Raw genomic sequence first — 27,965 nt, forward strand, 5'->3', positions numbered from 1 at the left:
TTCTCTGGTAGGGAAATACTTCCAGATCAGTACTTTTAGTAGCTGGAAGTACAAAAAGATGCTGCCAGTTATGTTGATGGTGTCATGGAGCTGGCACAGTGATTCCTGCTCATTTTTCCACTTTCACACGTGGTTTTTTTAACCTGGCATTACGTCAGTGCCCAACTTTTTTAATCAATAGAATCAGCACCAGGGAAGACAGAGTCAGGCTTTTACACTGATGCTTTAGGCTATTGGACAGAGTTTGTCTTCCAGATTCTTATGGGCTGATGAGAAAACGATGAAGCTCCTCCCAGCTGCTTGTTGCCATCCTCCTTCCCAAGTCTGCTGCTGACTGGGCTCCATCAGCTGATCTGCTTGGAGGCTCTTTAAACTCTTAAAACTAATCCAAGAGTGCTGGGAATAAAGTGAGTTAGGGAGTGGTTCTCTCAGCAGCTGAACTGGCAGATCTTGGAAGCTGGTAACACAGGGAAGAGCAGGGAGGTGGAAAACCATGGAGAACGGGCCAGTAGATTTCTTTTTTTTTTCAAATAAAGTTTGCTGTTGTTATATCTGTTCAGAGTCAGGAAAACAAAAACAGCGGGACTATTTCTCCTTGGTTTATATTCCTGTTGCTTCCTTTATATTGATACAAACACGCATCCAGTTGAGCAGAAAACTGATTTATCTGTACATCATTCCCCCCAACACAGCTTTCACTTGGGCCCATTTTCTCATCAATTTAGTGGCTGGCTGTGCCAATTCCAGAGCTGGATCTTAAGAAGAAGAAAAGGTGAGTGGAACCAGCTCTGTTCAGTGGGAGCCCACGCTCATGTTGGGCTAAAGTGACTGGAATTACATTCCTGGTAATGGTTGCTTTGGCTTTCTGTGTGGAAAGAGGTTTTACAATTCTGCAGTGCAGTTAAATTACAATAAAGGCACCCTCAGCAGATGCTTGTTGATGGTGATCACAGGACTCTTACTGTGTGGTTGGAACGAAAATGTTACAACTTGTGGCTTCTGGCAAGGGGTAAATGTTTGCAAAATATGGCCTGAGTTTCTTAAAAAAAAAAGGCATCCAGTAATTAAGAAATAAATTAAATGTTCATGTCATTGAGGAGACTGTAATCCTGACCACTAATTTTACAAGAAGAATTTACAGAAATGCAACGTGATAACTAAAACTTCTCTGAGCTCCTGAAAAATTTTAGGCAACAGCCCCTGGAAGCAAATTCAGGAATGCTGAATTGATCCCACCATGTGAATGGAAAGAATGCTGCTTTGTAGGGAAATGCATGGAGGAATTTTGTAATCACGTTGCGGAACGCTTGGACAGGTACCTACAGCACCCTCTGGAATCAGCAGGTCATTCATATCTCACACAGATTACGTTGCAGTTTGGAAGATTATTCCTAGCCTAGGAGATAATTCCAACTTCAGTTTTCCTGAAAAATAATACAGACTTCAGTTTACCTGCACCTCAGCTTTGATAAGCCCCTGCTGCATGAAGCCTGTAGTCAAGGGCTTATACCTGCTTTTTGCTTCATTCCTGATTATCTTGTTGGTTTGGTTGTTTTTTTTTATTGACAGCTATTACCTATATGGAAAGAGACTGGAGAGGTGATGTCATGAGAATTTCTGCTGAAGGTTTTTTAAACAGGGTTTTTTTAAGATTAGGGCCTCAGCACGTGCAGATTTTAGCAAATTATTTTTGAATGGCAGAGTTTTTCCCTGTCAGGGAACTGGTCTGCTACGTAATTTTAAGTTTAAAGCAGCATTTGTATGAATCTTTATGGAAAAATGGAAACTTTTACTGTTTGTATGATATTTGCCTTATTTGGGTACATACACTGGTGTATTTATGATGGGCATTGGGTTTTACACTTTTTATATAAATAGTATTAAATGTACTCAAAAGCAAACCAAAAAAATCCGATTCTGCAGAAAATTACAGGCAGTCTCTGTGGATGTAATAGCAATAATATACCAGACTTTTTAATATAGCTGGTTTGGCTCTTGTGTATCCTGCTCTTTATTCTTAACACTGTAATCAAGTGTAATTACAGGTGTAGACATTTTAATTAAAGGTGAATGAGTTTTAATTAAAGGTGAAAAAAGTAAAATTGGACCAACATTAACAATGTCTCTGTGACCTAAGCTGAAGGGTGTCACAGTATATACCCAGGAAAATACTTATTTTTACAAAATTTTCCTATCAGATCTATGAAGTGCCCTTCTGCAAAAAGCTGTGCTTTAAGGAACAAAGCACTGTGGTATTGCTGCAGTCGTGAGACAGTGAAAAATCTGTTTGCCACTGAGATTTGCAAGTTTTATCTAGTGCATTATCAGTAGATAGCAGTTACCAGCTTCTCTGCTAAGGTTATTCACAGAAGTTATGAAGTCACTACACGTGTAAGTACTGTGGGCATTCTCGGTGTGTTGTGGCCCAGTTGCAGATTTCATGTGTTTCGTGCAGGTTTCTGCATTTCATGCAGATTTCAGTGCTCCATAAAACGTCGCTTCTTTCTTGTGTTTTAAGAGCAAGGTTGGTGGAGAAGTCGTGAATTTTGGGGCGAAAGACCCCAGAACGCTGACAGCACATGTCCACTTTCACAGTTACCACTAAAGGATTCTCATGTTTGGAGAACAGGCATAGCTGGCACCAGTTCCCAAGGACTTTGGAGGAGGTTTTTTCGCTGTTGGGAGAATTGTGATGCAAGTGAAATACTTGATACTGGCTTTTTTTCCCCCTTTCCTAACTTTACTTCAGCGTTCTTTAGATTTCACTCATCACTGGTTGTTTTTGCTCACTCTGAACACTGTGTCCCACCATCTTTACAAGTAACACATGATCATTACAGTAGCAACCACGAAAATGTAAACCACTGGAAAAGATTGCCCAGAGAGGGTGTGGAGTCTCCCTCACTGGAGATGTTCCAGAGCTGTCTGGACCCAATCCTGTGCCGTGTGCTCTGGGATGGCCCTGCTGGAGCAGGGAGGTTGGACCAGATGACCCACTGTGGTCCCTTCTGACCTCACCCATCCTGGGATTCTGTGATATTTGCATAAAATTTGCTACCTTGAATTCAAATCTTCTTTGTTTTTGAGGGGACTGAAACGATCTTTTTGACAAAGACGCAACTTCTCTTGTGTTTTAAGAGCATATATGAAAAGTTTTAATACACCCGGTTTAAAGATAAATAAATGAACTTGGTAGTTCATAGGCGGGTCCAGAGTGTTTATTGTTTGTCTGAAGAAAGGCAATGGAATATCTGATGTTTCCTTGGTCAGTTGCAAATGTTTGGGATTTTTTTCTTTACTGGAACAAAAATCAGACATTTGCAACAAGTTGTTTATATAAGTTTAATGTCCAAATGTGGCTAAGATTGGCTTCAGCTAAAAATGGTTTTTATCTTGACCTCTTTTTGGTGTCCTGTGTTCAATAAAATAATTTTTCCATTCTGTTTTGACTGTGCTATTTCTGTATCAAGTAAACCAAGACAATAGCAGTTGATGTCCTTTTTTTTAACAATATTGATATAAATAGTGATGCCTATATGTTTTTTTTTCTGCATCTTGAAGGTGTTCATTCCTGAGGAAAAGTGGCTTCATGTTGATATGACATTAGGGGGAAGCACTTTCTGTCACTCTTGGCCTCAGAACCTCAGCTGTTATTTATGGCTACTGAGCATTACATTTGCACCCACAAGTGTGATTACATTTTCTTACCATCCCCTTTGGTGTAACCGTTGAGCAAGGTAGTTCTTAGAGAAAGAAACAGGTGCAGGAAAATTTTTTATCTGGTCTACAGTAGTTTTTTCATGTTGTATCAGTTTTTCTGTTTCACTTAAGTGATATAATTGAAAACAAAATATTGGTGAAGAAGAAACAACTGAATTGAGTTACCGAGAAGCTGTAAAACTAAACAAATTTTCAAACATCCTATGATGTAGGTTTAATAATGGCAAACTATGAATCAAAACAACAGCTTTGTTTTTCAGAGGCCTTTGATCCTTTTTTTATGTCAATCTAAGCCTTTCAAAGGTTCATGGGTTATCATCCTAAAATCTCATTTCTCTATTATCCAGGATTTTTTCATATTAAAATTGTGACAAAATTAATGATGTAAACTATCTTTTTGAGGTTAAGAACAGACACTAATGAGGATGAAAATATAATTCCATGCAAGGGAATGTCAGACTGGTGGTGCTTTACATAGACATTGTCTCCCTCATGTGCATCACATCCTTGAACTGGAACCAGTGATATTTAAGTAAATATATTGCAGTGATGGAGTGAAATTACTTTTGGTTTCTGGTGGTGGTTATAGTCCAGGCTTTGCTTTGCTAACCTTCACCTTACTAGGTCTAAATTGATTTCCAGTTTCCTCCTAACATTTCAGCTTAGAGATTGTTTTGCCATTGCACATATAAAAGGTGAGTTCCTCCTCATCTGTGTGCTATTCCTGGAGAGAACTACTAGAAATATCCATTTGGCTCTTTTGGCTATGACTTTAACATATCTGCATTCACATAATGCTTTGACACCTCTCTTTTCATTAATTATTCCTTACATCAAATAAGGAATGGCATAAAAATCTGAGAGTGAATTTTATAGAGTGTTGTTGTTTCATCAGTCTGTGAGAAACTCTATCTCTGTAAATAAAGGCTTTTATTTACTAGTGGATTGCACATGTAGTACCCCATTCCTTTCTTTTTAAAGCTGTAAACCTAAATATATAATACAGAGCATTAGTTATGACAACTTTTGGATTATTTGCATAGTTTGATTACAAACTGTTGTTACAAACAAACCTTACTGCCGTTATGTCTCGTATCTTACAGGAATCATATTTCTTACAGTAGTTATTTTTGTTACTAATGCTCTTTAATACATACCAATATCAGTCTTCACTCACATACTGCCACGATTGGTCTATTTATTTTAAAAATGGAGAGGTTCAGAAAAAGTTCAAAGCCCTCAGAATTTTACTTTGCTGCATCTGTCAGCGAGCACAGTCTTTGCTTGAAAAACACGCTTAAAAATCACTTAATTGATCTCATGTTCCATTTTTCATTTATGTCAGCGGGCAGTTTTGGCTGATGGAACCCTGGACTCCGTAGCATTCTGCTAAATATTTTCACACATGTTTTTTCAAGTTCAAACTATGTCGTGAATTTTATTAATTAAAAGAATGTTTCCCAACCTAGTAGGCAGGCTCCACCAGACCCAGAAGGTGGGGTAGGGCACACTGTGAAAGAGGAGAATTTTGAGGGCAGGGAAAACTGCTTACCTTTCCCACCCTCCTGCAAATATGTTCCCACAGTTATGAATATAATTCTCTTTGAAAATCACCCATAGAGCTTCCCCTGACACTCGTGGTACCTCTTACTGTGTCGGATTCAGTTTCCCCAAAGGTAAAGCTTCCGACTCAGGCAACAGCCCCAAAAACTTCTCTCCTATTTACATGTAAAGAATATTCAAGAAAATTTCGGAGAAATACTCAAAGTTTTGGTGCCAACAAATTAAAATGGGTTTAAGCCCCATATGGTTACTCTGATTAAGAAGTGAAGTGGTTTTCAATCTGTCTGGCTCAATATTTTAGTTGATTCACCTTATTATGCCTATATGTTTCCATATACACAAGACCTTTGGATTTCTCAGATCCTGTTTCAAGCCCTTCAGAGGAAATAAGGGCTTGTTTCCCTCAGGGAGCTGTTGTGAAATACACTGGAATACGAATTTAAAATGCAGGGTTTGCCTGGATTAACTCCTTGTGTGAACGCTCTGTTCTGCACACAGAATGCCTGGCAGCTTAGTTTAATCCACTGTCCTAAGATTAGGATGATTAAAACCAGATAATCCAAAAATAAATGTGGGGTTTTTCATTATATATTTTTCTTAAAAAAAAAAAAAGACTGTTGTTTTTTACACTTTAATCAGCTGTACATTGTCAGCATGGCAACATCAGCCTAAGGAGTTTCAGTTGTTTCCCATTTCCCTTCCCCAGTGTCTGATTTGGTTGAGAGCCAGATCAGCTCCTTGTCCCAAATTCAGGGTGTGGCCTTACAAAATTTGTGCCAGCACAGCAGAGAGGTTAAAGGTTAAATTACTGGGAGCTGAGGGGAACACTGAATTTGGACTGATGCAGTTGATGCAGTCGAATGTGTCACCTGAAGAAAATGCAATATGAGTCTACTTTCACTCTCAGGTGTGGATTTTTTGTGGAGTGAGGCAGAGCCTAGTTAAGTTTTAGTCCCCCATGTCACATCAGTATTGACTCCTGCAGTGCTGCATCCTGACACTTGATTCAGCTCAGTCATTGTGCAGCCTTCCCATTTTTGTTGGAATTACCTGCACTTCCCTCATGGCCTTCCCATGAACAGGAGCAGGGAGAAGTGGAGAGAGAGGAGAAGGTAAAAATGTGCCAAAGAAATAAATCAGCAGAAGCACATCAACAGGCACATCCCTGCCACAAAGAATGAGGGCTACTCACCCAATTAGCCTAGACAGATTTTTCAGCCATGAGAGGGTAGGTGAAAATCCAGGGCCTGGTTTGTGTTGTGGATAATGCAGAATGTTCTACGTTTTTGTAGTTGATGTTATTGTGTCTGTGTTGGAGTGAGTTAATTAAACGTTACTGCAATATTTACCGGTGTCTGTTGGGTTTCTAAAAACACTTAATTCTATGTTCATGTCAGTTGATTTCCTGCCAGAACTGCCTTGTCTTCTCCATGCTTCTATTTTGGTTTAAGGTTACCCTCAGTAACCCAGCATGGTTTTATAAGCATGTTGCTCTTCATGTATGATACTGAGGAATAAGCTGATACAAATCAGAAGAAACGTGTTTATTGTCACTGGAAAGGTAGTTCACATTAAAAAAAAAAAATCTGTTTTAAAAAGCATTTCACTGCAGTGTTTCTTATAAAATTCACTTAGTGGTACATTTTACACAGCAACTTGTGAGAGATCTTCAGATTTTTTTTTTATTTATCTAAAATAACTGCAAAAGCATTTCTATTTTATAGCACCACGATTTAAATAGAATAGTTCCTATCATCCATCGGCAGCTCTCAACTTAGACTAATTGGGAGTTGAATGCCCTCAACTCCCAATTAGTCCAAGCTGAGAAGTACCAGTACTAAACAAGGTTGGGTTTCCTCATGAGTCTGCTTGTGGTTTATAGTTCATATACCATTCAAACAGACTTTTCACTTGCATTCTATCAGGCAGGATCACGGCTGTCTCCCTCATAACAGTATTTCAAGGTGAGCTTACTCTTCTTTCTGTTCACCTGATCCCTTCAAATCAAGGGAAGCACACACCTTTAGCCGTCCTAGTTTTTCCCAGCTCTGTGGTAAGAAAGAGCATTTTTAATGCATTCTCTATATTGGTAGCTACCTCTTGTGTTAAAATTATTGCCATGGCTTCAAAGCTGATGTTCTGCCCTTGGCTGTATTGGAGAAGCCACATTCCATTGACAGTCTTTCATAGCACATGCCTTGGTTGCTTGAGTAAGGGCTAAACTATGGGCTGTATTTGCTGTTTGTGCAGTTCAGCTTCAGACCCACCGAGTGTAGGAGCAGAACCTCTCCAGAAGAAAAGCCTTTCTGCTGAAGAAAAATGAGGCGATTTGTGGGACTCTGGCCCTGGAACGGATCATTCTGTGCTTGCTTTAAACAAATCAGTTTGGCTTTGTTTTGTAAAATGTGTCAATAAAGTCCAGATCTGATTGGAACCCTCTTGGTGAACCCCCCCAGATATGTGTCTCCTCACTTTATGGGTTGAAGTTGTTTTTTGGGTTAGCTGTTAAAGACAAAATCCCATCAGTGGATGCAAGGCAACATAAGTTTGTTCATTTTCCCTCTTGAGATTAGCTGACAGTTGGACTGTTTTTTGGCTGGGGAACTCACTCCAGTGGCCTGATAGTGCAGAATCTCTAGTCCTTAGAGGAACAAAACTCACACATCATTGTGATCATAGCTTTAGAAAATAAAGCCCACTAGGACAGGTGAAGGGACTCCATCAGTTATAACAAGAGAGGTGCAAGTTACAAGTTAGGAAAGCCATTTTAATAGGGTATTTTTAAATACTGTGGCCTGTTGAGATTATGGAGGTTATCTATCACTAGGGAACTGAGAAGACCCTTTTCTGAAACCAAAGTGTACTTGATCCTGCCTCAGCACAAAAAAATAGGTCCTGGATTTTACAGGGTGTGTTGTAGTCTGTGTTCTTGACATTCAGGGTGGTGGCATCCATTTTAAAGTGACATGTAAATCATAGTGTCCAGGTATGAAAGACAATTTTCCATTCCAATCCCCCCCAACCTAACAGGCAAAGACAGGCCAGTGAGGTTTCATCTCTGTGTGGAAGCAGCTTGTCATGGCACTGAGACAATGGATAGAAGGTGATCAGCCTTTTCCAGGGACCCCCAGTAAGTAATTGGGTTGAATTCATGAGGGCACAGCAAGAGTGGGCTTCTCTGCAAGGGGCAAACTGGGAGAGAAGTGTCACAGTTAGGCAGGGACATCGCTGACAGGGTGCAGTCTCCTCACAGGGCCTGAGAAAGAAGAACAGAGCAGGTCTGGTGGTGCTGCCCAGGGCCAACCACAGCCCAGTGACCACCAGCCAAGTCCACTGTGACAACACAGGCCTGAGGTCAAGCCAGGAAGTCCAGATAGAAAGTCAGGGATTCAGTCTGTCGTCCTGTATGTCACATTTTGAATCTGGGGTTAAACAGATGGAAATCTTCATGTTGTCCTCCAGCTTCTGACTGAAACATGCTTGGCCTTTTTTTCACGGTCCCTCCATCAGAAGTGTCCTGTACTCTGCAGAGGTGACAGAGACACTGATGATCCTGTTTCCTCATTGTAGGCAGGGTGAGGTTTTGGGATTTCCTTTGTCTTTTAATAAGGAGTTTAGAGTTCTGTCCCTTTACTAAGTATGTTAATCTGTAGCTCAGAACTCTGCACCAGGAATAGCAGCCTGTATTCTACCTATTGCAGTGGATGTGGGTTGTCATCAAGGCTTTCACACTCTTGTTCTACTTGCAGAAGTGTCCTGATGAATAGCAGAAATGGAATACACGAAGCACCTACTTGGTTAAATGAACTAGGCAAATACTCTTTGTTAAATGAATTTTGTGTATAAATTTCTGAGACCAAAAGCTACCCAACGAGCCATTGAGTTTGATTCACTTGATTATTCTTATCATCAAGAATATTTTCTCTTTCCCCACCTCTTGCTCTTGAATTTGAATTTAGTCCTCTTGATTCTTTGGAGTCTTTGATAGGGTCTAGGCCATCTTTCACCTTTCTAAAAAGGTAGCCTTCTGCATAGCTTTTACCTTTGTAAGGTAGATAAGAGACACTTGTGGCTGCTTTTTTTGCATGAGAGAATAGGATACTTTACATCTATCTGAAGTTTTTTCCTAAAAGTAGTTTTTTAGCTCTATTTACACCTAAACATAAAACTACTTGGGATTTTGCTCATCATGTGTCAACTGTCAGAGCTTTCTACTTCTGCTGCTAAAGCTTGCACTGTGTCCTCAGCACCAGAGGGTTCCTGAGCTCAAGAGATCTGAGGACGGAGCTTTTTATATGCAAAGATAGTTTGGTGGATCGCTGATTGCTTGTGGTTAACCACCATGTGAATGTAAATGTGGAGACAGAAAGCGTGAAGATAAAACAAAAAAAAGGAGATCAGCAGGCAGAGTTCTTGGAGATGTGCAGTTGTCATGTACTCACTACCCCACCATCCTGGTTCTCCAGAGGCCAGGAAGATGTAGAGGGGACCACATCAATGTCTGTATACATATATATAAAGTAATTTATTAACAGTAAGACATAACTATGTAATAATCTTTTCTCTTTCTACATAAGAAAGAGGACAGTACTCATGCAGCTTTTTTTTATTGGTTGTTTGGTTTAGATTGTTTAGGCATATTTCAAGGAAGGTGTAGGCTGTGGGAGCACTTAAGAACCCCCTCAAGAAAAAGTTGTATCATCTCCTGTTTGTGGAGGGATGTTCTCCAATAACATCAAGATTTTTGATCATGCAAGGAGACAAGTTTCAGAAGACAGTAAGTGGGCGTGCTCTTATTTCTGTTTATATTTCTAAGATTCAAGCTGCTTTTTGATAACATGTGTGTGTGATTTAATAAATATTTCTATTTTTCATATAAGTCAATTGCATGAAAGCAAGGTTTGCTCCAGGAAGGCCACTGTTTTCATGAAGCACAGAAGTTTTCTTGGCTTTGCATGCTTGGTGGATGTTTTGGTGATGATAAGTAGGTGCACTAATTGACAGAAGACCTCAAATTTCAAGCTGTTGGTGTTTTGAACAGATTGTTGTTCTGTTTAGGATAAAATTGACTCACTGATAAACAACTGATTTCATTAAGCCTGAATTAAATTGGTAATGAAAAAGCATATTGAAACCATCTCAGTGCTGTATTAGTTTATTAATGCAACCGGCAGCTATAGGTTATTAATTAATAAATCTTCATAAGTTATTTGCATTGCCACTGAATAAATTCTGTTTAAATTCAGAAAAAATATTTGCTTGCCAGAACTGTCAGAAATGAAAGGCTGCTATGAGATCACATAAGGAAACATGGCAAGTCAGAGCTCTTTAAAATAAAATATGCTTTTTTCAAGGTCACCTTGTACAGAACAGGTTGGATAAACTGCAGACTTCTAAATATTGTTATAGTAGCTGAGAGAGCTGGGGATGTTCAGCCTGGAGAAGACTCCAGGGAGACCTTAGAGACCTTTCCAGTGCCTAAAGGGGCTCCAAGAGAGCTGGAGAGGAATTTAAGACAAGGGTCTGGACTGGTAGGTCAAGGGGAACTGGCCTTAGGATGAAGGAGGGCAGGTTTAGATCAGCTAATACGAAGAATTATTTACTGTGAGGGTGGTGAGGCCCTGGCACAGGTTGTCCAGAGAGTCTGTGGATTCCCCATTCCTGGAAGTGTTCAAGGCCAGATTGGATGAAGCTCAGAACAACCTGGTCTAAAGAAAGGTTTCCTGCCTTTCCTGAGGGTTGGAATGAGATGCTCTTTAAGGTCCCCTCCAACCCAAACCATTCTATGATTCTACGGTTAAGAAAATCAGTATATGAAACTAGGGCAACTGTGTTACAAATGCTGGAAAGCCAGGACTTTATTACCTGGAAATTCCATTCTTTGTGCTTTCAAATCAGAAAGTTTGAGGGGCTTCTCTACTTTGCAGTAGCTCCCATGCAGATCTGTTTACTTGCTTCCACGACTCGGGGCTTGGTTAGAGCCAAAGGTGTGTTTTAGCTTGGGCTGCAGCTCTGCTCACCTTGCAGTGCATAATCAGCCCCACTCAAACAGTGCAGTCCTTCCCTGACCTAACCACAATCTCCCTCAGGTCCCCAGAGGTTCCCACAACAGCTATGACTTGCTGGGAAAGAATCCTGCAGCATCTAAGCACGAGGAAACCTGTGATATTGCTGTCGGACACACAGGAAATGCAGAAGCCGAGAGGCGGGTGGGTCTCTGCTTTGGGAATAGGAATGTTCGAGCCATGGAGCCAGACCTGGGAACATTTAGGTTGTATAAACACACAAGCAGCTTTGTGCAGACTTGCTCAGTGGGGGTAGATTCTGCTTTCTAGTTGCATTCTTAAGGAAACACGATTTTTCACTGACTGCAAGTCAACACACGGATGCTGAGCAACTCTGCATTTCATCAGATGCTTGTTGTGAGCTACCAGCTCTGACCATGCTTGCATTTAAATGGTTTTATAGTTGACATGCATCTGGCTAAAATATCTTAATTTTCATATTTTATGCTAGAAAATAGAGAATTGCTTTTGTTTTGTTGATTAGTTTTGTTTTATTCCTTTCTCTCAAGGTGCTTTTGAAAAGAAATTGGAAATAAATCCAAATCAAGGGTTTTTTTAATTTTATTAACTAATGAAGCTGTTTAAATACGCTGTTGGGTTTGTTTCTTTTTTTTTTTTTAACTAAAGCATAACACAGATTAAGGCAGATTTGATATATTAAATAAAGCCCATGGCTAACTGAACTATTTCCTTCTGGCCCCTCTGGCTGCACTTAAAACCCTGTGAACTGTACAATGTGCCTGGCTGTCCTTGTCCCCTGATAATTCTGCCTGTGTTCTGCTTGCATAGCCAGGGAAAATCACAAGGTGGCTGGACTAGGAGCAAGGATTATGTGAACCTGTGTCGTGGCCCAGCAAGCCACAGTGAACCAACTGCCCTGTGAACTTGGCTGAGGGAGCTGGGAGGCATCCTGGGGTCCAAATGCTCAGGCACAGCACAAATCCCTTCAGATATTAAAGCCAGTTACGCCCCTACCTCATCATTCAGCTTTCTTTAAAACTCCTGGCAGCACACATGTCTGCATGTTGGTGCAGACTGCCAGTGCAGACATGACACTCTCCTACTCCTACCCCAGTGCAGTTGTGTAACAGCTCTCTGATAAACAGTGAAACTCTCTTTTAAAGAGCCTGCTTACCTATAAGTATTGATGCTGAAATGAGCTGTGATGTGAATGCAAATGCTGAAGATATTCTGAAATCACTCCCTACGTGGATGTATTTGCATGCTAACAAATTGTTGGATGCTCCCGTTTGGAGAGACTGGTGAGATTCACTGATGCAGTTTTGCAGATTAAATTATTCCAGACTAGTTTTCCACATGAATTTAGGGAGTTTAAAAAAAAAAATAAAAATTCCTGGTCTAGGACAAACTACAAGGAAAAGTGCCTAGCAGGGAGTGATTCCAGAATGGTTACAGTGTGTTATATTTGCTTCCTTTTCTTTGAGAAAACAGTAGCACTTCAACTGCATGTTTTTCCCTGGACATTTATAAAACACCGGGCTGATTACAAAATAATGCACGGCATCAAACTCAAATAAAACAGGTTTTGCCTAAATTCAAAGCTTCTTCATGGAGACTCTTCCTGCTGCAGGAATTCATCCGGGTGCTGATTCATCCGCACAGAGCAGCATTTGTTCAGCATTACGTTGGTACAGCCCTTCCTGCCCGTCTGCCAGAGGTTCTCCCAGCTCCAGAGTTGCCAGAGAGCAAACCTGTGTCTCACCCACTGCAGCTCCAAGTCTGGCAGCTGAGCAAGCACCGAGCATGGCTCTGCCCCAGGCAAATAGATCCGAATGTGAAACGGGGAGGTGGAGGGCAGACACTCTTTCTGCCGCTTTTTTTTAAGAGTGATAATACTTTAAACTCTAAAAGTAGATTTGCCAGCGCTCATCTGTCAGAAGGCTTCCAGACAACATCCACCTTTTAGAAACCCTCCCAAAGTGCCACGGGCAAAACAACAATCATCCTTTTTGTGAGGGCCCAGAGAGTGAAACAGGATCCTCTAGGTCTGTTTCACTTACCACCTATTTTCTGGAAGTAATCTGAAATGCTCTATTTGACCATTATTTCACAACACCCTTTACTCCATCTGCATTCCGTTCTGATCTCGTTCTTTCTCTGTATATTTTATTCCCAACTGTATTAAAATATGGTAATTTTAATATGATATTTTAATTTTGTCATATATCAGAGCAGACAATACAGAACTAAAAGTAGGTTTTTTTCCTCTATTATCCTTTCCAGTTAACCATGTTACATGTGCCCTTTGTGATATGGTGGGCACAAGGGCCTCTTCACTGAAAGCACACATCCATTCCTGACAGCATCAGGAACATCCTTTCCATTGTCCCCTCTGTGACAGCAGGTGAGAAAACTTGAGGCTCGTGGCATTGCAATGTGGTGGACCAAGTTGCACATATAAGCACTGAGAAATTATGTTTAAACTTGCCTGAGAAGATGAGAGGCTTGGCCTTTGGATGCTGGAAAAGGGATAAAATATTTAAGCACTTTTGAGTTCACTTTGTGGGTGGGTAGAAGGAAATAATTGGAATTTCTAGACCAGAGAGGATGAAGCGACTGCTTGACAGTGGACAAGAATTTTCTCTACGTGAACAAAAAAAAAGGGCGATAATTGTGGAAAAATTACCCCGATTTGGGCACGGTGTGGATGTGTGGGAAGAAAGAGGGAATGGAAAATGAAATTCAGAGCACATCAAAGAGATGTCTGCGCTATCCCCTTTTCACAGGTGGAAAAACTGAGGTAGAGAAGCAATTTACACATATTCCGCTTTCACTTGTTATTGTCAGAGCCAAAAATTTCTACCTCCCAGTCCTAAACATTAACCACAAGGCTACTCCTCTGTACTATTATATCTGTTATTTGTTTTGCCTTGTTTTCAGTTTTAAGAGCGCCTCTGATCTGCATAAACATGTCGAAACACACAGTGATTCAGGTGCCTACAGCTGTGATGTTGAAGGATGTGGTTTTATTTCACGGACTTCACTGACTTTGGAGACAGCACTGCAAGAGAGTGCATGTGGGGAGTATATTAAATAGCAGGATAAAACGTATTTCTATAAATGAGACCAAAGTTTCAAATTTACGTGTGTTTAGTTTCACATCAATTAAGGAAATGTTCTATTTTTTTGCACCAAATCAAGTATTTATTTGCACACATTTCTGGGGCTCTTCTAATCATTATGCAAATGCCTGATTCCCCCTCACCTATAGGTTTGGAGTGCTTACTTTAGGTACATGCAGTTGCATACTCACAGTCTTAAACCATGGCCAACTCCCTTCTCCCTCCCTTTTTTTTTTTTTTTTTAAAGAAATAAACCACATGCCAATTCTAATCTCAACAGCAAAATATTGCAGGGATTAAAACCTCATGTCACTTTTCTCCTCAAGTTCATACTCCAACCTTAGAACTAATACGTTACTTGAAAATAGAAAAACTTTTAATTGGATGAGCGTGGTCACAACATTTAAGTTCATTTTGAGTAGCTATAATTGATGGATGCTTGTTGCCTGTTTCTTCAGCTTTTCGGAGCTGCAATCACTGCTGTGTTGTAAAATGAATATATTTTAGTGGGAGCTGTGTGTCACACTGCTCTTGGAGATATCTCCAGCACTGATGGCCAGTGCAGAGGATTTCCACTGGGGTTCCTCAGTCAGACAAGTTCTAACAACCTCAAATAGGAAACGTTTTAGGAAGCTCACTTCAAAAAGATTTTCAGCTACTTAGTGTGGTTTTCCCTTTTTCCAACAAAGGATTAATTTTTGTCATATATTCTTGCAAGCCTTCCATGAATCTAACAGTCATTTTTCCCAAGAATAATGGCATTCTGAAATATAAATACCACATCTTTCAGAAACATTTATCCTGCGGTTATTCATTGACCCAACATCTTCGAAAAGTTCATAATCTCAGCAATCATTCTCATTCCAGGTGTGTTACCAGTTGATTCTTGTACAGATCATAAAGTATTTTTTCTAAAACATTTTGTTTAAGAGATGCAAATATTTAATTAAAAGCTCTCTCAAGTTTGATTGCATTTTAGGCATTCTGAGTGTGAAACAATTTACTACTAAAGTTTCACTATCATAATGGAAAACTTAGTCTAAAGACGGCTAAACCAAGGAAACAAAAAGGTCTTTTTGCTTTTATTGCTTTTTCCACTGTGAAAATCTCGTAGCCTTGACTGTTGGAAGAAATTTTTTAACCCTGCAAGTTTGTATCCACCCAAAGAGAGTATGTAAATACAGGAACAGCTTCTGTAGTATAAACAAGATGGGACATTTTGGGACAAAAGAATCCAATAAATTAAATATTATTATAAATAGGTACTTCTTATTTTCTGTTATGTGATGTGTATTTGATAAAAACTACTTACTGGAACCCTCGTGCAGGTGTTCCTTCACACAGAGTGTCTTTTGTTTGAGTGCCACATAGCATACAGCAATCTAATTCAACTTTTAATTGCTGACATTATCAGCTTTGGCAATCTAATTTAGATATTATTCTTATTTTCTGCTGTAAATGCTATGCTTGTAACTTATATTTTCATTATTTTCAATTGTATTCCCTTAGATATAAAGACGACAGCGAAGGCCATCAGAGTTTGGATGTAACTGCTGTGGGTTGGGGTCAGGATCCCCAGATGGTAACAAGTAAGTCTTGACAAAGTCAAAATAGTTTTGGAAGAGAAGAGGGGACACTTGAACGGGCTTCAGCCACAGTCACCAGCTACTGGAGAAAATGTTCTGGTGGAAACAGGGACTTCTCTGCCAGAGCCAGTCTGGGCTGAACTTCAGGCTGTTTTGGAACCTGCTGTACTTCCACTGAAGCTGATGGAGCAACACCAACCAACACAATGGAAAACCCCAGTAGGAATGGATCTGGGCTTGGGAATTCAGAGAGATTTCTAGAAAAACAGGTTCTATTGGATTTTTACTGTGAATAAATCAATTTTTCTTTTTACTCTCCGGGAGAGGTTTACTTTTTTAAACAAAATATGTCTTAAAGTTTTCACTTTTATCCTTGTCAAATCTTTTTACAACACTGTGTTTTCTCAGCTTTCTTGTTAAATTATTCTGATATGCTTAGAGAATATATGCAAGACAAACACAACATTATGCACATAAAGTACTTTAATTTACAGCCATTTATATTCCTACATATGATGTTTCATTTTGGAGAAGAAACGTTTAAGTTCTGTATATTCACATAGCATATATATGTGTGTATTTATTTATTTCAAAAATATTGCCCATGGGAAAAGTGTTGAGCCAATGCACAAGACAAACAGTTTGAACTGGTAGGTAAAACATCCCATTTCTATTAGTCCACCATGTTATTTATTAGACATTAGATAACAGGTTGTGAGATGTATATCAGGAAATTACAATTTTGGCAACTTTCTTAGCTTTACTTAGTGACTTTCAAATTATTTCAAGAGTCATTAGAGAGTCTTTCTTCTAGAGTGGACTTTTAAGTTACAGTCCATCCTTAAATGAATAAATTTAAATTAAAAAAGAAGGTTGTGTCTAAATAAAACAGTTAAAGATGCTCACAGAACTGACTTCATGACTTATATACCGTTTATACACATGTGCTCGCCGCTGCTTCAGCCTCACAACCTACTCCAGGTTGCCTGTCGTGTTTAGCAACCCTGGCTGGAGAGAGCAAAGGAGTTTAAAAGCCCTGTCTCAAATACAGTCAAATTAAAAGGGAAAAAAATCTCCTTCCACCGTGTTGCTGCCTCGAAAGCTCCTGCTTTGCAGTCGGCTGAGACATTTGTGCCCGGGTTTTAATCTTATTAAATATGCTGGGCCCTACGTTGTGGCGATTCCGATGATGTCTCAAGGGCAGTTGAGCCATTCGAGCAGTGGGGGCAGCCAGACAGATGTGGGTGGCAGCCTGATTTTAATCTGCCTTTTGTGCAGGAACCAGAGAGCCGGCATTTTTAATACTTTACAGCGCAGGGAGAACTGACTCACGTTTCTCTGGGCAATGAATAGGTACCACTATAGCCTCTGGGATTTCCCCTGCTAAATATCAAAGGCCTGCAACAAACAACCGAGGTGTTAATGCTTCCCAAAGAAAGAGTCCTTTATAATGGAAAGTATTAGTCAACCAGAACACAGAGGAGTCCTTCCCAGATCTTTTACAACAGCTTACCAGAAGTCTCTAATCCAATATCCAACCATTTACTCCCCATACCTGCCCGATTGGGAGGCTGCTGCCTCCAGTGCAAGCTGCGTTGCAGGTACCAAGGTTAATTTGCGCCAAGGCCATCCAGGGTTTCACATGACAGATTTAGACGCGGCATTATAGATTTGTACTCGAGCCGTGGGACTGCACTAGCTGGGCAAGAACATGACCTGCGAGTCCCAAATTCCCACAGCTTCGCGTGAGCCTATTAAATACATTTTTGGAAGGCAAAATCAGCTGCAGGGGCAGACCCAATGGGATGGGAACTTATTAATGGAGACCTATTTTTGAAAATTGTATTTTAAAATAATTTCCCTCACTTATCCTGCTTAATGACACGCTAGAGTTTTATCCTGCTTCACTTAGGTACCTGTTTCACTTTATTACTATTATTCACAGAGTTTGCTTTCACACAAGGGCTTTGCAAAGCGAAAAAGTTACATCCTTTTTTTTTTGTCATTAATCTATTTTAGAATGTGCAGTCTTGTATATAGTTTATATGCAGAGGCTTTGCTAACACATCTACAAGGGAACAGTAGTTAGAAATTATGATTTTAAGGGGTTTTTTTCAGTGTTTTTTAAGATTTTGTGTTAAGATTTTTAATTATTGTTAAGATCGTTACCACTCCAAGATGCTGGTTTGCACATACGAAGCAAAACAAAATATCCACCTGAAAGCATTTTGGTGAAAAGAGGATTTTTTTTTCTTTTTTTCTGACGTTGATACCAAATTTATTTTTTTTCAGGTCGGTTATTTGTACTACAATAACTGCGTGTCAATCCGTTTGGGTCTGAAAACTAGAATTTTGTTTCTGCTTAATTTTCGAAGCGATTCTCAAGCTGTTTTTCCCCACCCTCAGCAAGGGCTGCTGAGTGTGATCCCATAAAAGAGGCTGCACTGGGGACTGAACGCTCTGAGTGTGATCCCATAAAAGAGGCTGCAGTGGGGACTGAACGGTCTGACTCACCTGCCACCCTGTCCCACGACACTGCAGGACATATGTCAGGCAAATATTTTTGCCCGACACATACTTTTATCCGGTACCTCCTGGGAGAAAGCGGCTCCACGGGAGACAAGGCGTTATTTGCCGGGATTTGTGGGATCCAGCCTGAAAAACAACTTCTCCCCGCGCACGGCAGGTATGAGGCGGCCGTGAGTCATGAGGGACTCGTTCTCATGGAGCCAGATCATCAGATAAAGGACCTGGCGCGGGTCCACCGGGCGCTGTAAAACCAGCGCGATGGCTGGAGCGCGGCTCTGGCACGGGATCCCTGCGGATTTCGGGGCGACCAGACTCGCCCTTGGCTCTGCGGAGGCAGGAGGAGACAGCCCTGCCACGCTGACAAAGAGCCCCTCCTTGATAATGACCCCGGAGATGGTGCCCTGCAGCACAGCCAACATCAGGGGGGAAAAAAAATGTACCTGAAAAATGACCGGCGTCTGCCAAGAAGCAGAGCAAGACCCAGCTTGAGGAAATCATGCAGAACATCTCTGAGAATGAGAATTTAAAACTAGGCATTCTTTTCCTCAGTACCACAAAAACAACCGTGTTTAGTCATTTGCTGCTAACGCAAATGTAATTAATCTTTGAGGTTTTTTTTAATTGGTATTTTTTTCACTACCATCACAAACAGAGCTGATAACAAGATATATGTAAAATTTTGGTTGTTTAATACTTCTCAATCAGGTTCCCAAATGCAGGGCTTTTTTATCATCCTTACAGAGGAAGAGTGTTAGCATATGTAGTTCATTATTTTCTAAGATAGCAGAGGTGTCTCTGGGGAAAAAAAAAATCTCAAAGCTGGATCACTAAGCAGTGCTATTATTTCGCACAGGCTTTAAAGTTTAGTGTCTGGGAGAGGAGTGGTTGCCCTGATACGGTTTTTAGCATATAATTCCATGAAATAAGACATGTTAAAAGCAATCTGCAAAGCCTCCCTAAAGCCCCAAACCAGTAATTTTCTTACCAGATCACATCAAGTACAGAGTATGTTCTGTTACTGTCTACAGTAAGGAGCTTATGTGATCTCCATCAAATGATGATGTGCCTCAGTTCTCTGCCTCTAAAGAAGAGTTCTCAGATTTACAAGGAAGCCACAAGATTTTTATTAACTTGTGTTCTCATTTGTTCAGCTATTACAGTCACAAGAACTAAAAGCACTCTGCTGAAAGCCCAAGCATGGTCCCCCAACCTGCCTTTTAATTAATGGCTTAACTTTTGTATGTCCAAATCAATTCCTAAAAGGAACTGACTCTTGGGGTACTGAGCAGGCAGAGCTGCCATTACCCTAAGCTCTGAACTAGCAAAAACTCATCCGTGTGCCTGGCTGCCTGGAGGACATTCCAGTTGGAATGTCACTAACCAGTAGGATTATCTACACTGCTTTAAAAATTTTCCTCAGCGGACATGGTGGTTTAAGATTTCCCACCCTCTTCCTACCACTCATTCCCATCCCCACACCACGCTCCTCACTTGCCTGTGAGGGTGTGCTTTAAATGACATCAGCAAAGGAACTCCAGCATCTCCTACAATGTGCAATTGTGCCCCTTTCATCACCTTCTTCCGAGGTAGTTTCCTTCCAGCCTACAACCCTCCCTTGCTGTCGACATTCAGGAGCACCTGGTAAGCCAGGCCAGCTTTCTGGTCTGCCTGAAAAATTCACCAAGGGAGTGTTGTTTTTTTTTTTTAAGTGAGATCACTGAGCTGATTCAGTTACTGTTCAACCACGTGAATGCAAGGGCAACCTCATGAACACCAGCACGACACAAGAAGGGGATGGCAGCCTCCCTCAGACACAGGGTAGCAGTGGGCAAATACACAGATTTTTGTTTAACAGGTTTGGAAAATTGCAACCTGCAAATTAATGCTCTTTTATTTCAGCTTTAAGGCTATTACCTAGTTGCCAGCTGCTGCTCACAAAAAATAGGTGCAAAATAATTTAGCTCTAACATACAGGACAAAGGTGCCCTTTGACCTCTTGAAGCACCAGGTTGGTTGAGTTCAGACATGCCAAGCAACCCTTTAGAAGGATTTCAATCTAAAAAAGAAAAGGCTGAAGCCCTGGACTAAATCCTGTTCTCTAAAAGGACTGAGAAATACTGCAAGACAATGAAACAGAGTGAGAAGAGGGTTTCTTTGTGATGCTTCTGCTAACACACATGCAGGAGAGAGAAGGATTTATACAAGGCTGGCTACCTTGCCACAAAAAGCTAAATTAGGTTGGTTTCGTATGATTTGTTCTCAATAAACCTAGTACTGACTGCTGTTTGTCAGTCTGGCTAACTATTAGCATTTGATTTATTTATTTTAATTTATTTATTTATTTATTGTCAGGGACCCGTGAGTGCTCTGGAATTCACTTGCTACTTTTTTTTTTCTGCCTCTGGAACACAAACTCTTCTGGTGCCCTTTTCCAGCCTTCTTACACTTCATCAAATAAAAGCTCAGAGCCTAGACAGCCAGTTCTCTGAGCATCCTAACTGTGAATTTTGTTTAAGACTAGCCCTTTTGAAAGCACTTAAATAACTGAAATTCTCTCAGATGAACTCTTTCCACATTCTATCATGAACTCTGACTCCTTTCTTGTTGAGGTTTGTTGAAGTAATTCTCAAATCACAGTGCAGGTAGAAGGTATACAATCTACTTTTTGATTAAACTTAAGTGCCAACTAAGTGCAAGCTGGGTTTCATCTAGTTCAGTTTTACAACTTTTACCATCTTCCCAATGAAACAGGAGTTTGAATAACAATGTTCATTAGAGAAATAAAATCTCTGGTGTGCTCTTTGTAACAGAGTCATGCACACCTTCAGAAGTGTCCAAGGCCCTGGTTCTCCAAATCAGTTTAAGCAGAGTTCTTTGAGAGCATGGCACTCTCTCCAGGCTGATCCAGTGAGGCCTGAAGCCCCAAATAAAATCAAGGAACAAGTCAGGGTGATAGCCAGAAGAAGGAGGCCATATAGAAGTGACCTATGGACTTGTCTCTCCACACAGCTATTTTGTATTCCTGATTTATTTATGCATTGATGTTCTCATTCACAGTAAGCCATTGTTTAGTTTAATCCATAGTAAATTAAGCAGGAAGAAGTCCATGTGGAATAAAGCCCTGAGAACAGACTTGATGTCCCATGTCTTTTGAAAGTAATTAAATGTCTCTGTAGATTCTTTTTTAAATGGGGCTTTGCAAAGAACTGCTATTATCTTGGCTTTAAAACACATTGTCCTCTATCTATTGCCTAACCTGCCAGATTAAATGACACACACTCGCTGCCCAGAACAATCACCTCGAGTCTGATATTCAGTGTAACAAACAAACACGAGCTTTATTAACCTTTAGACCTGTGATAGGTGTGAAGGTCATGATGCAGATGGGAATAGCCTCTTTACCTTTGTGTTACATACCAAAAGTTGCAGGCTCCTTCCTTCCAACTGCAGCATCTCAGTGACACGATGAGACCCTGTGTCCATCAGTCTGAGTCGTGGCTGAACATGAGCCCAGGTGTGCCCAGGTGAGCAAGAAGGCCAGTGGCATCCTGGCCTGTGTCAAAACTAGTGTGGCCAGCAGGACCAGGGAAGTGATTTGTCTCCCAGCAGGACCAGGGAAGTGATTTGTCTCCCTGTACTCAGCACTGGTGAGGTCATACCCCAAGTCCTGTGTCCAGGTCTGGGTCCCTCAATTCAGGAAAGACATTGAGGTGCTGGAGCAGGTCCAGAGAAGAGCAAAGGAGATGGGGAATGGTCTGGGGAGTCAGTCCTATGATGAGCAGCTGAGGGAGCTTATCCTGGGCAAAAGGATGCTCAGAGGAGACCTGATCACTCTCTACAACTACTTGAAAGGAGGTTGTAGCCAAGTGGGGGGTCAGGCTCTTCTCCCAGGCAACAAGCGACAGGACAAGAAAAAATGGCCTCAAGCTGCACCAGGGGATGTTCAGGTTGGACATCAGAAAGAATTTCTTCATGGAAAGGGTGGTCAGGCATTGGCAGGGGCTGCCCAGGGAGGTGGTGGAGTCCCCATCCCTGGAGGTGTTCAGGGAACAACTGGATGTGGCACTCAGTGTTCTGGGCTGGGGGACAAGGTGGAGAATGGTCACAGGTTGGACTTCATGATCTTGGAGGTTACTCTCCAGCCTAACTGATTCTATGAGTCCAGTGGTACCTGCAATTAGATCAACAAAAGGATCCAGGCACTGCAATCTGCCACTGGGATCATCAAAGCTTCTAATCCCAGGGGCAACTAAAACCCAGAGAGCTTGCCTGGAGAGACACCAGCCTTGGCCACACAGTGAAGGCTCCCGGAGTCCTGCAGAGCCGGGTGGGATGCACAGGGGAAGGGATGGAGGGACGGGGTTCCCCGAGCAAGGGAAGAAGAAAAGGCAGGAATACAGTGGCTGGTGCTTCCCTGCCCTTTATTTAACAGCTCATTTGTCACGGCTCAACAGCGTGCGCTCGCTCCCCTCCCGCCCCATCGCTTTTGCCCGAGGAGCTCCGGACACGAACTTTGCCCCGGGGCAGCCGTAACCTGGGAACTGCCCCGCTCCCCCGGACCCGGGAGACAAGAGGGGCCTCTGGAAAACCCACCCACTCGCCCAGCCCAGGAAGTGACGCCGGGCCGGTCCCCCCCCCGGCACACACCTGACTCACCTGACTCACCTGGGCGGGCGGACGGCGGGGAAGGAGGGAGGGAGCGGCGGCGGCTGCGCTCGCTCCGCGGAGCCGGGCGGTGTCCGGGCACAGCGGCAGCGATGGCCAAGGACAGCGGCTCCCCGTGGGCCATGGGACTGCTGAAAACCTTCGAGGAGAGCGAGTTCGGCAGCTGGGAGAAGATCGGCTCGGGGGGGTTCGGGCAGGTGTACAAGGTGCGGCACCTCCACTGGAAGACCTGGCTCGCCATCAAGTGTTCGCCCAGCCTCCATGTGGATGAGAAGTAAGGGGGGGACGAGGGGAATTTGGGGAGGGACGAGGAGAATTTGGGGGGGGACGACGATGCTTTTCCCACAGGGGCATCCCGGAGCCCTCGGTTGCCCCACAGCTCCCTGCGGTTGCCCTTGCGTGGATGCGCAGCTGGGGGGAGCCGCGGGGTGACTGAGGGCTCCCCATCCGCAGCCTTGCCCGCCTCGCAGCCCTTTCTTCCGACAGCAGCAGATAGGATCAGATAGTCCATGTGCCTTGCCTTGTTCCCTCGGAGCCACTCGGAAAGCATTTTTGCCCTGCCCAGGTTGTGCGTGTGTTGGCTTGTGCTAAAGGCAGTGGGCCTGCTGCAGCTCCAAAGGTCGTGGAAACCAGTCCCGAACGGGAAACGCTGAATGGGATCCAGGGGCTTCTCAGTGGGCTCCCTGCCTTGAGCAAAGCAGTCCTTTAGCTCAGAGGTGTGTTAGCTGTGACTCCTGTGCGGTAGCAGCAGGTTTAGGGTGGGGGGCGTTGGGGTGTGGGTGCTGTAGCCGTGGGCTTGGTGTCTTTTGGGAGTGGGTGCTGGAAGGAGACGTGCTGGGAAATGTGTTCACCACGTTCAGCTCAGGGCCAGCGCCTCTCCCTGTGTGTGTGTGTGCTCGGGGTGAGTCCTCCCTGGGCAGTCCGGTGTGGGAATGTGTTGTAGGGCAGGTAAAGGTACCACACAGTGGGAACTCCCTCCAGCCCCCTCTGTGAGTAGCTGTGGAGGACGATGGGCTGGGCTGTGCTCATGCTGTGTGTGGGATCATAAAATGGTTTGGGTTCGAAGGGACCTTAAAGATCATCCAGTTCCAACACCCTTCCATGGACAGGGACACCTTCCACTACACCAGGTTGCTCAAAGCCCCGTCCAGCCTGGCCTTGAGCACTTCCAGGGATGGGGGCCTACTGAGCGCAGCTCTCCTTTCCTAGGAGAGGAAGGCTGTCAGATGCATCTTTAGAAACATCCTTCTGTTTTAGGGGCAGGAGTGATTTCCAGCAGTCAGCATCTGTGCAGAAGGAGGTGAGTAGGGTCCAATCACATTCACAGAGCTTTTCCAGCTCCACCTTGATCTTTGGGATCTTTACCAACTCATGAGCTGATTCTGCAGTTCATTTTTTGAGGCGTGACGTTGGTTCAGTCTCAAAAGGTTTTCATTGTTGTGGATCCTGCAGGAGGAGGGAGATAAGCTGCCCCAAGATTGAAAATGTTTGTAAGCCCATCTTCTGCAAGATTTCTGGGGTAGTGGGGCATCTTTTCCATTATCTGAATTGCTGACTTTGCTATAGGCATGGCTTATGTAGGATAGTAAGTGAAATTAAATGTCCTTTTTAAGAAAGGGGAAAGGGAGAGTTTAATATATGCATAGGGTAACTGTGCTGTCTGTGAATAAAATGGAAAAGACCTCAAAGTTGCAGAGGTTGTTTTGTTGGGTTAACCTGCAAGCCCCCCTACCACTGAAACTTCAAAGTAGATTTCAGGCTTGATGCTTATTGAGGCCTAATCAAGATAGTACTGTAGCTGATTAATTTTTCAGTTAGGATTAAAACATGTCTTAAAAATAAGCCAGAACATCTGTTACACTTTTAGTTTGCAAAACACATCTGGAAGTTTACTCCAGAAGTTAATTTTCACTCTGAGTCAAAGGATGCTGTCACCTATTTTAATATGAACAATTAATTTTGAGAGTTGCTACCACAGCTGTATATTAATATATACTGCGTGCAGTAGGGAACCACCTGTCCCTCAGTGGCTATGAGGTGTGCACATACTGGAAGACCATACAAACATCCAGTGCAATAAGCAAAATGCCTTGAGAATTCGGGAACTTTGAGGGCGTGGGGCTCCTGCAGCTTCTGATTCATTTCAATAAACCAGTCCTTGAAACACTAATTTATTTTACTGTAGAATTTGTGCTTCAGATGCTTGAGGGGGAGCATTGATTAGAAACTGGAGGGTTCCTGGCCTTTGAAGCAGCTGCCCTTGCAAAATAAAGCTTAGCTACATTTTTTTGTTTATTACTAGTTCTCCTTTGGTTTTTGGGTTGCTCTCCCTTTCAGGAGTTGGTTCCACTGAGACTTTTCACCCAAAACTTTTCTAATAAACCTGTGCTATTCAAATGGTGGGGTGGGGGGCACAGACAAAATCAAACACTACCTCTTTAGTCCGCAGGTCGAAACAAGCCTGTGTAATTAGACTGTTAATCCAGGAGATTAACTTGACTAGCTGTTACTTGGAAGCCTGTGAAGAGCTAGAAGAATTGCCAGTGGTATCAGAAACATTAACTGAAAAACAGGGAGGCTTTTTCTGATGTATTTATTTGGTACCACATTAAAACCCTGTTTGTAATGGCTCGGTGGCGGTAACGCTCTGTAGTCTCTCTTGCTGTGCTTCTGCAGACAGTGAGAGATTTGGAGTAATTCCCTTGGCAATTATCACATCACAGAGCCAAGTGGCCTCCAGCAGAAGAAAAACTGAACGTAGAGCCAGAAGTGCTTTTACCTTTAAGCCCAAGCCCTCTCAGACAATCCAGCCAAATTCCATTCCATTCCTAGCACCTTATTTGCTCCCACTTTCCCCAGTCCCCTGAGACTGCATTTCCCAAATATGACTCAAGGTGCTCTCAAGGTGGGGAGGGTCGATGTAAGTCCGAAGGAAAAGAGTGTGACAAAGAAAGGTGGAGGAGCCTCTTCCCCCAGGACTTGCAGTGGAGAGGGCGAAGTCACTTCTCTTTACCCGTGTGGGCCAGGATGGAAGTGTGGTCTGGAGAAAAAGGGTGGGAATCTTGGAGAGGATCCTTTGTGGATTTCTTACATCTGAACATAAACGTGCAGACTGTGATGGGTGTGAACGAGGCAACATTTCCTGGAGAGGGCTCCTCACTGGAGGTGTCGGTCATGGGGGTGACTGCAGGGTTGTGGAGGTAGAAAGATCTGCCTCCTTCATTGGGGGAAAAAAATTAGCAAAGCCCTGTGTGTACCTCCCTCTGCATACCCTGGATTTGGGAGTGGAGCAGGACTTAGAAGTTTAGGAGGTTTTAGAATTGCCTTGCTGTTAGCGGAATCTGTGTTTATTTAGGTGATGAAGGTGAATAAACATCTCTTCTGGTGGCCTCTGGATGTGTAGGTAGAACCTAATACTCTCCTTGTGCTCCTTAAGGACTAAAGGTGAGCCTGGCTCTCCAGTTTAACCTGTAATCCTCTGGTACCAGGGCTGTGCTACAGAGGTCTGTTAGCAGGGCTGAGATCTGTTAACCTGAAAGAAGGGTTTTTTTCTATTTTTTCTTTTTCGTTTTTTTCCCCAACATATTCTGCCCAGACCACGCAGTGGTTTTTCCTGTATTCTCTTATTCACGTTCTTCTCTGAGGGTCAGCAATGTGCAGGTCATTAAAGATGTTCCCTGCAGAGCAAGAGGACACTGTATGCCCTTAAAACATATGCCATGATGCGGATGAAAAGAGTTCCTGAAGAAATTCAGAGGTGTTAATAATTTTGTGGACCCCACCTGCACCACCAGCAGTTTTTGCATTCCTGACTTCCCTGGGCTGGGAGAAGCCTGGCTGCTCTGCCTCTGGAGGTGTTTCACACAAATGGCCCCATGACAGGTTTTCAGAGCCTTTTTTGAGTTTCTCTGGAGCAACTTTAACTGCTCTGTCTCAGACTCCATTAGGGAAATGTGGTGGCAGCGGTGGGGGAATATAAAACTGCAAGGACTGCCTCGTGAGTTTAAAGCTGTGTTTTTATAACAGTGTTATCTCTAGGGCATAAAGATTGGATACACACAAATGCAGATACAGCCGTAATTCCTGCTGTTCTTGTGGCAGGGTTTGTGGTACAAAGGCTGGGCCCTGGGGAGCGAGACAGTGGGCAAGAGCAAGTCCCTTGTCTCTGCTGCAGAATCCAGAGAATGCAGCCCTGTCTGTTCGGGGTCTGACTTTGAGTGGAAGCAGACAGCTCTTTTGAGGATGTCACAGGTCTCCCATTCGTGTAATATTTGTGATTGCTTTGAAAATGGCTGTTCTGTTATCGACTTCTCTGACAGAGATGCTGTTTGGCACTGGACTCGGTGCTAGAGCTCTTGATGTGTGTGCCCCTGTCTTCTAGGCCCATTATAGGGGGAAGTGTGTGCATGCCATGATATACATGAGTTCAGCTGTCCTATGTGCAAGTTTTTCCTTTTTTCCTTTTTCCTTTTTTCCTTTTTCCTTTTTTCCTTTTTCCTTTTTTTCCTTTTTCCTTTTTTCCTTTTTCCTTTTTTTCCTTTTTCCTTTTTTCCTTTTTCCTTTTTTCCTTTTTCCTTTTTTTTCTTTTTCCTTTTTTCCTTTTTCTCCTTTTTCCTTTTTTCCTTTTTCCTTTTTTCCTTTTTCCTTTTTTCCTTTTTCCTTTTTCTCCTTTTTCCTTTTTTCCTTTTTCCTTTATTTCCTTTTTCCTTTTTTCCATTTTCCTTTTTTTCCATTTTCCTTTTTTTCCATTTTCC

General features: G+C 42.5%; 1 protein-coding gene and 1 pseudogene across 1 annotated transcript in view; both read left to right on the forward strand.

Moving 5' to 3' along the window:
• Positions 1 to 493: 493 nt before the first annotated feature.
• On the forward strand, positions 494 to 16,278 carry LOC113970378 (annotated as a pseudogene).
• Positions 16,279 to 23,083: 6,805 nt separating this feature from the next.
• The window catches only part of RIPK4 (receptor interacting serine/threonine kinase 4), a 23,664-nt gene continuing 18,782 nt past the window's right edge, over positions 23,084 to 27,965 (forward strand). Inside the window, exon 1 of the mRNA XM_027689184.1 lies at positions 23,084 to 23,485. Within this exon, the coding sequence (XP_027544985.1) occupies positions 23,304 to 23,485 (182 nt within the window). The 5' untranslated portion in view covers positions 23,084 to 23,303. The remainder of the gene's footprint in view (positions 23,486 to 27,965) is intronic.

Source organism: Neopelma chrysocephalum, unplaced genomic scaffold (genome assembly GCF_003984885.1).
Source record: "Neopelma chrysocephalum unplaced genomic scaffold, ASM398488v2 Primary Assembly neopelma1_76, whole genome shotgun sequence".
Classification (NCBI taxonomy): Eukaryota; Metazoa; Chordata; class Aves; order Passeriformes; family Pipridae; genus Neopelma; species Neopelma chrysocephalum.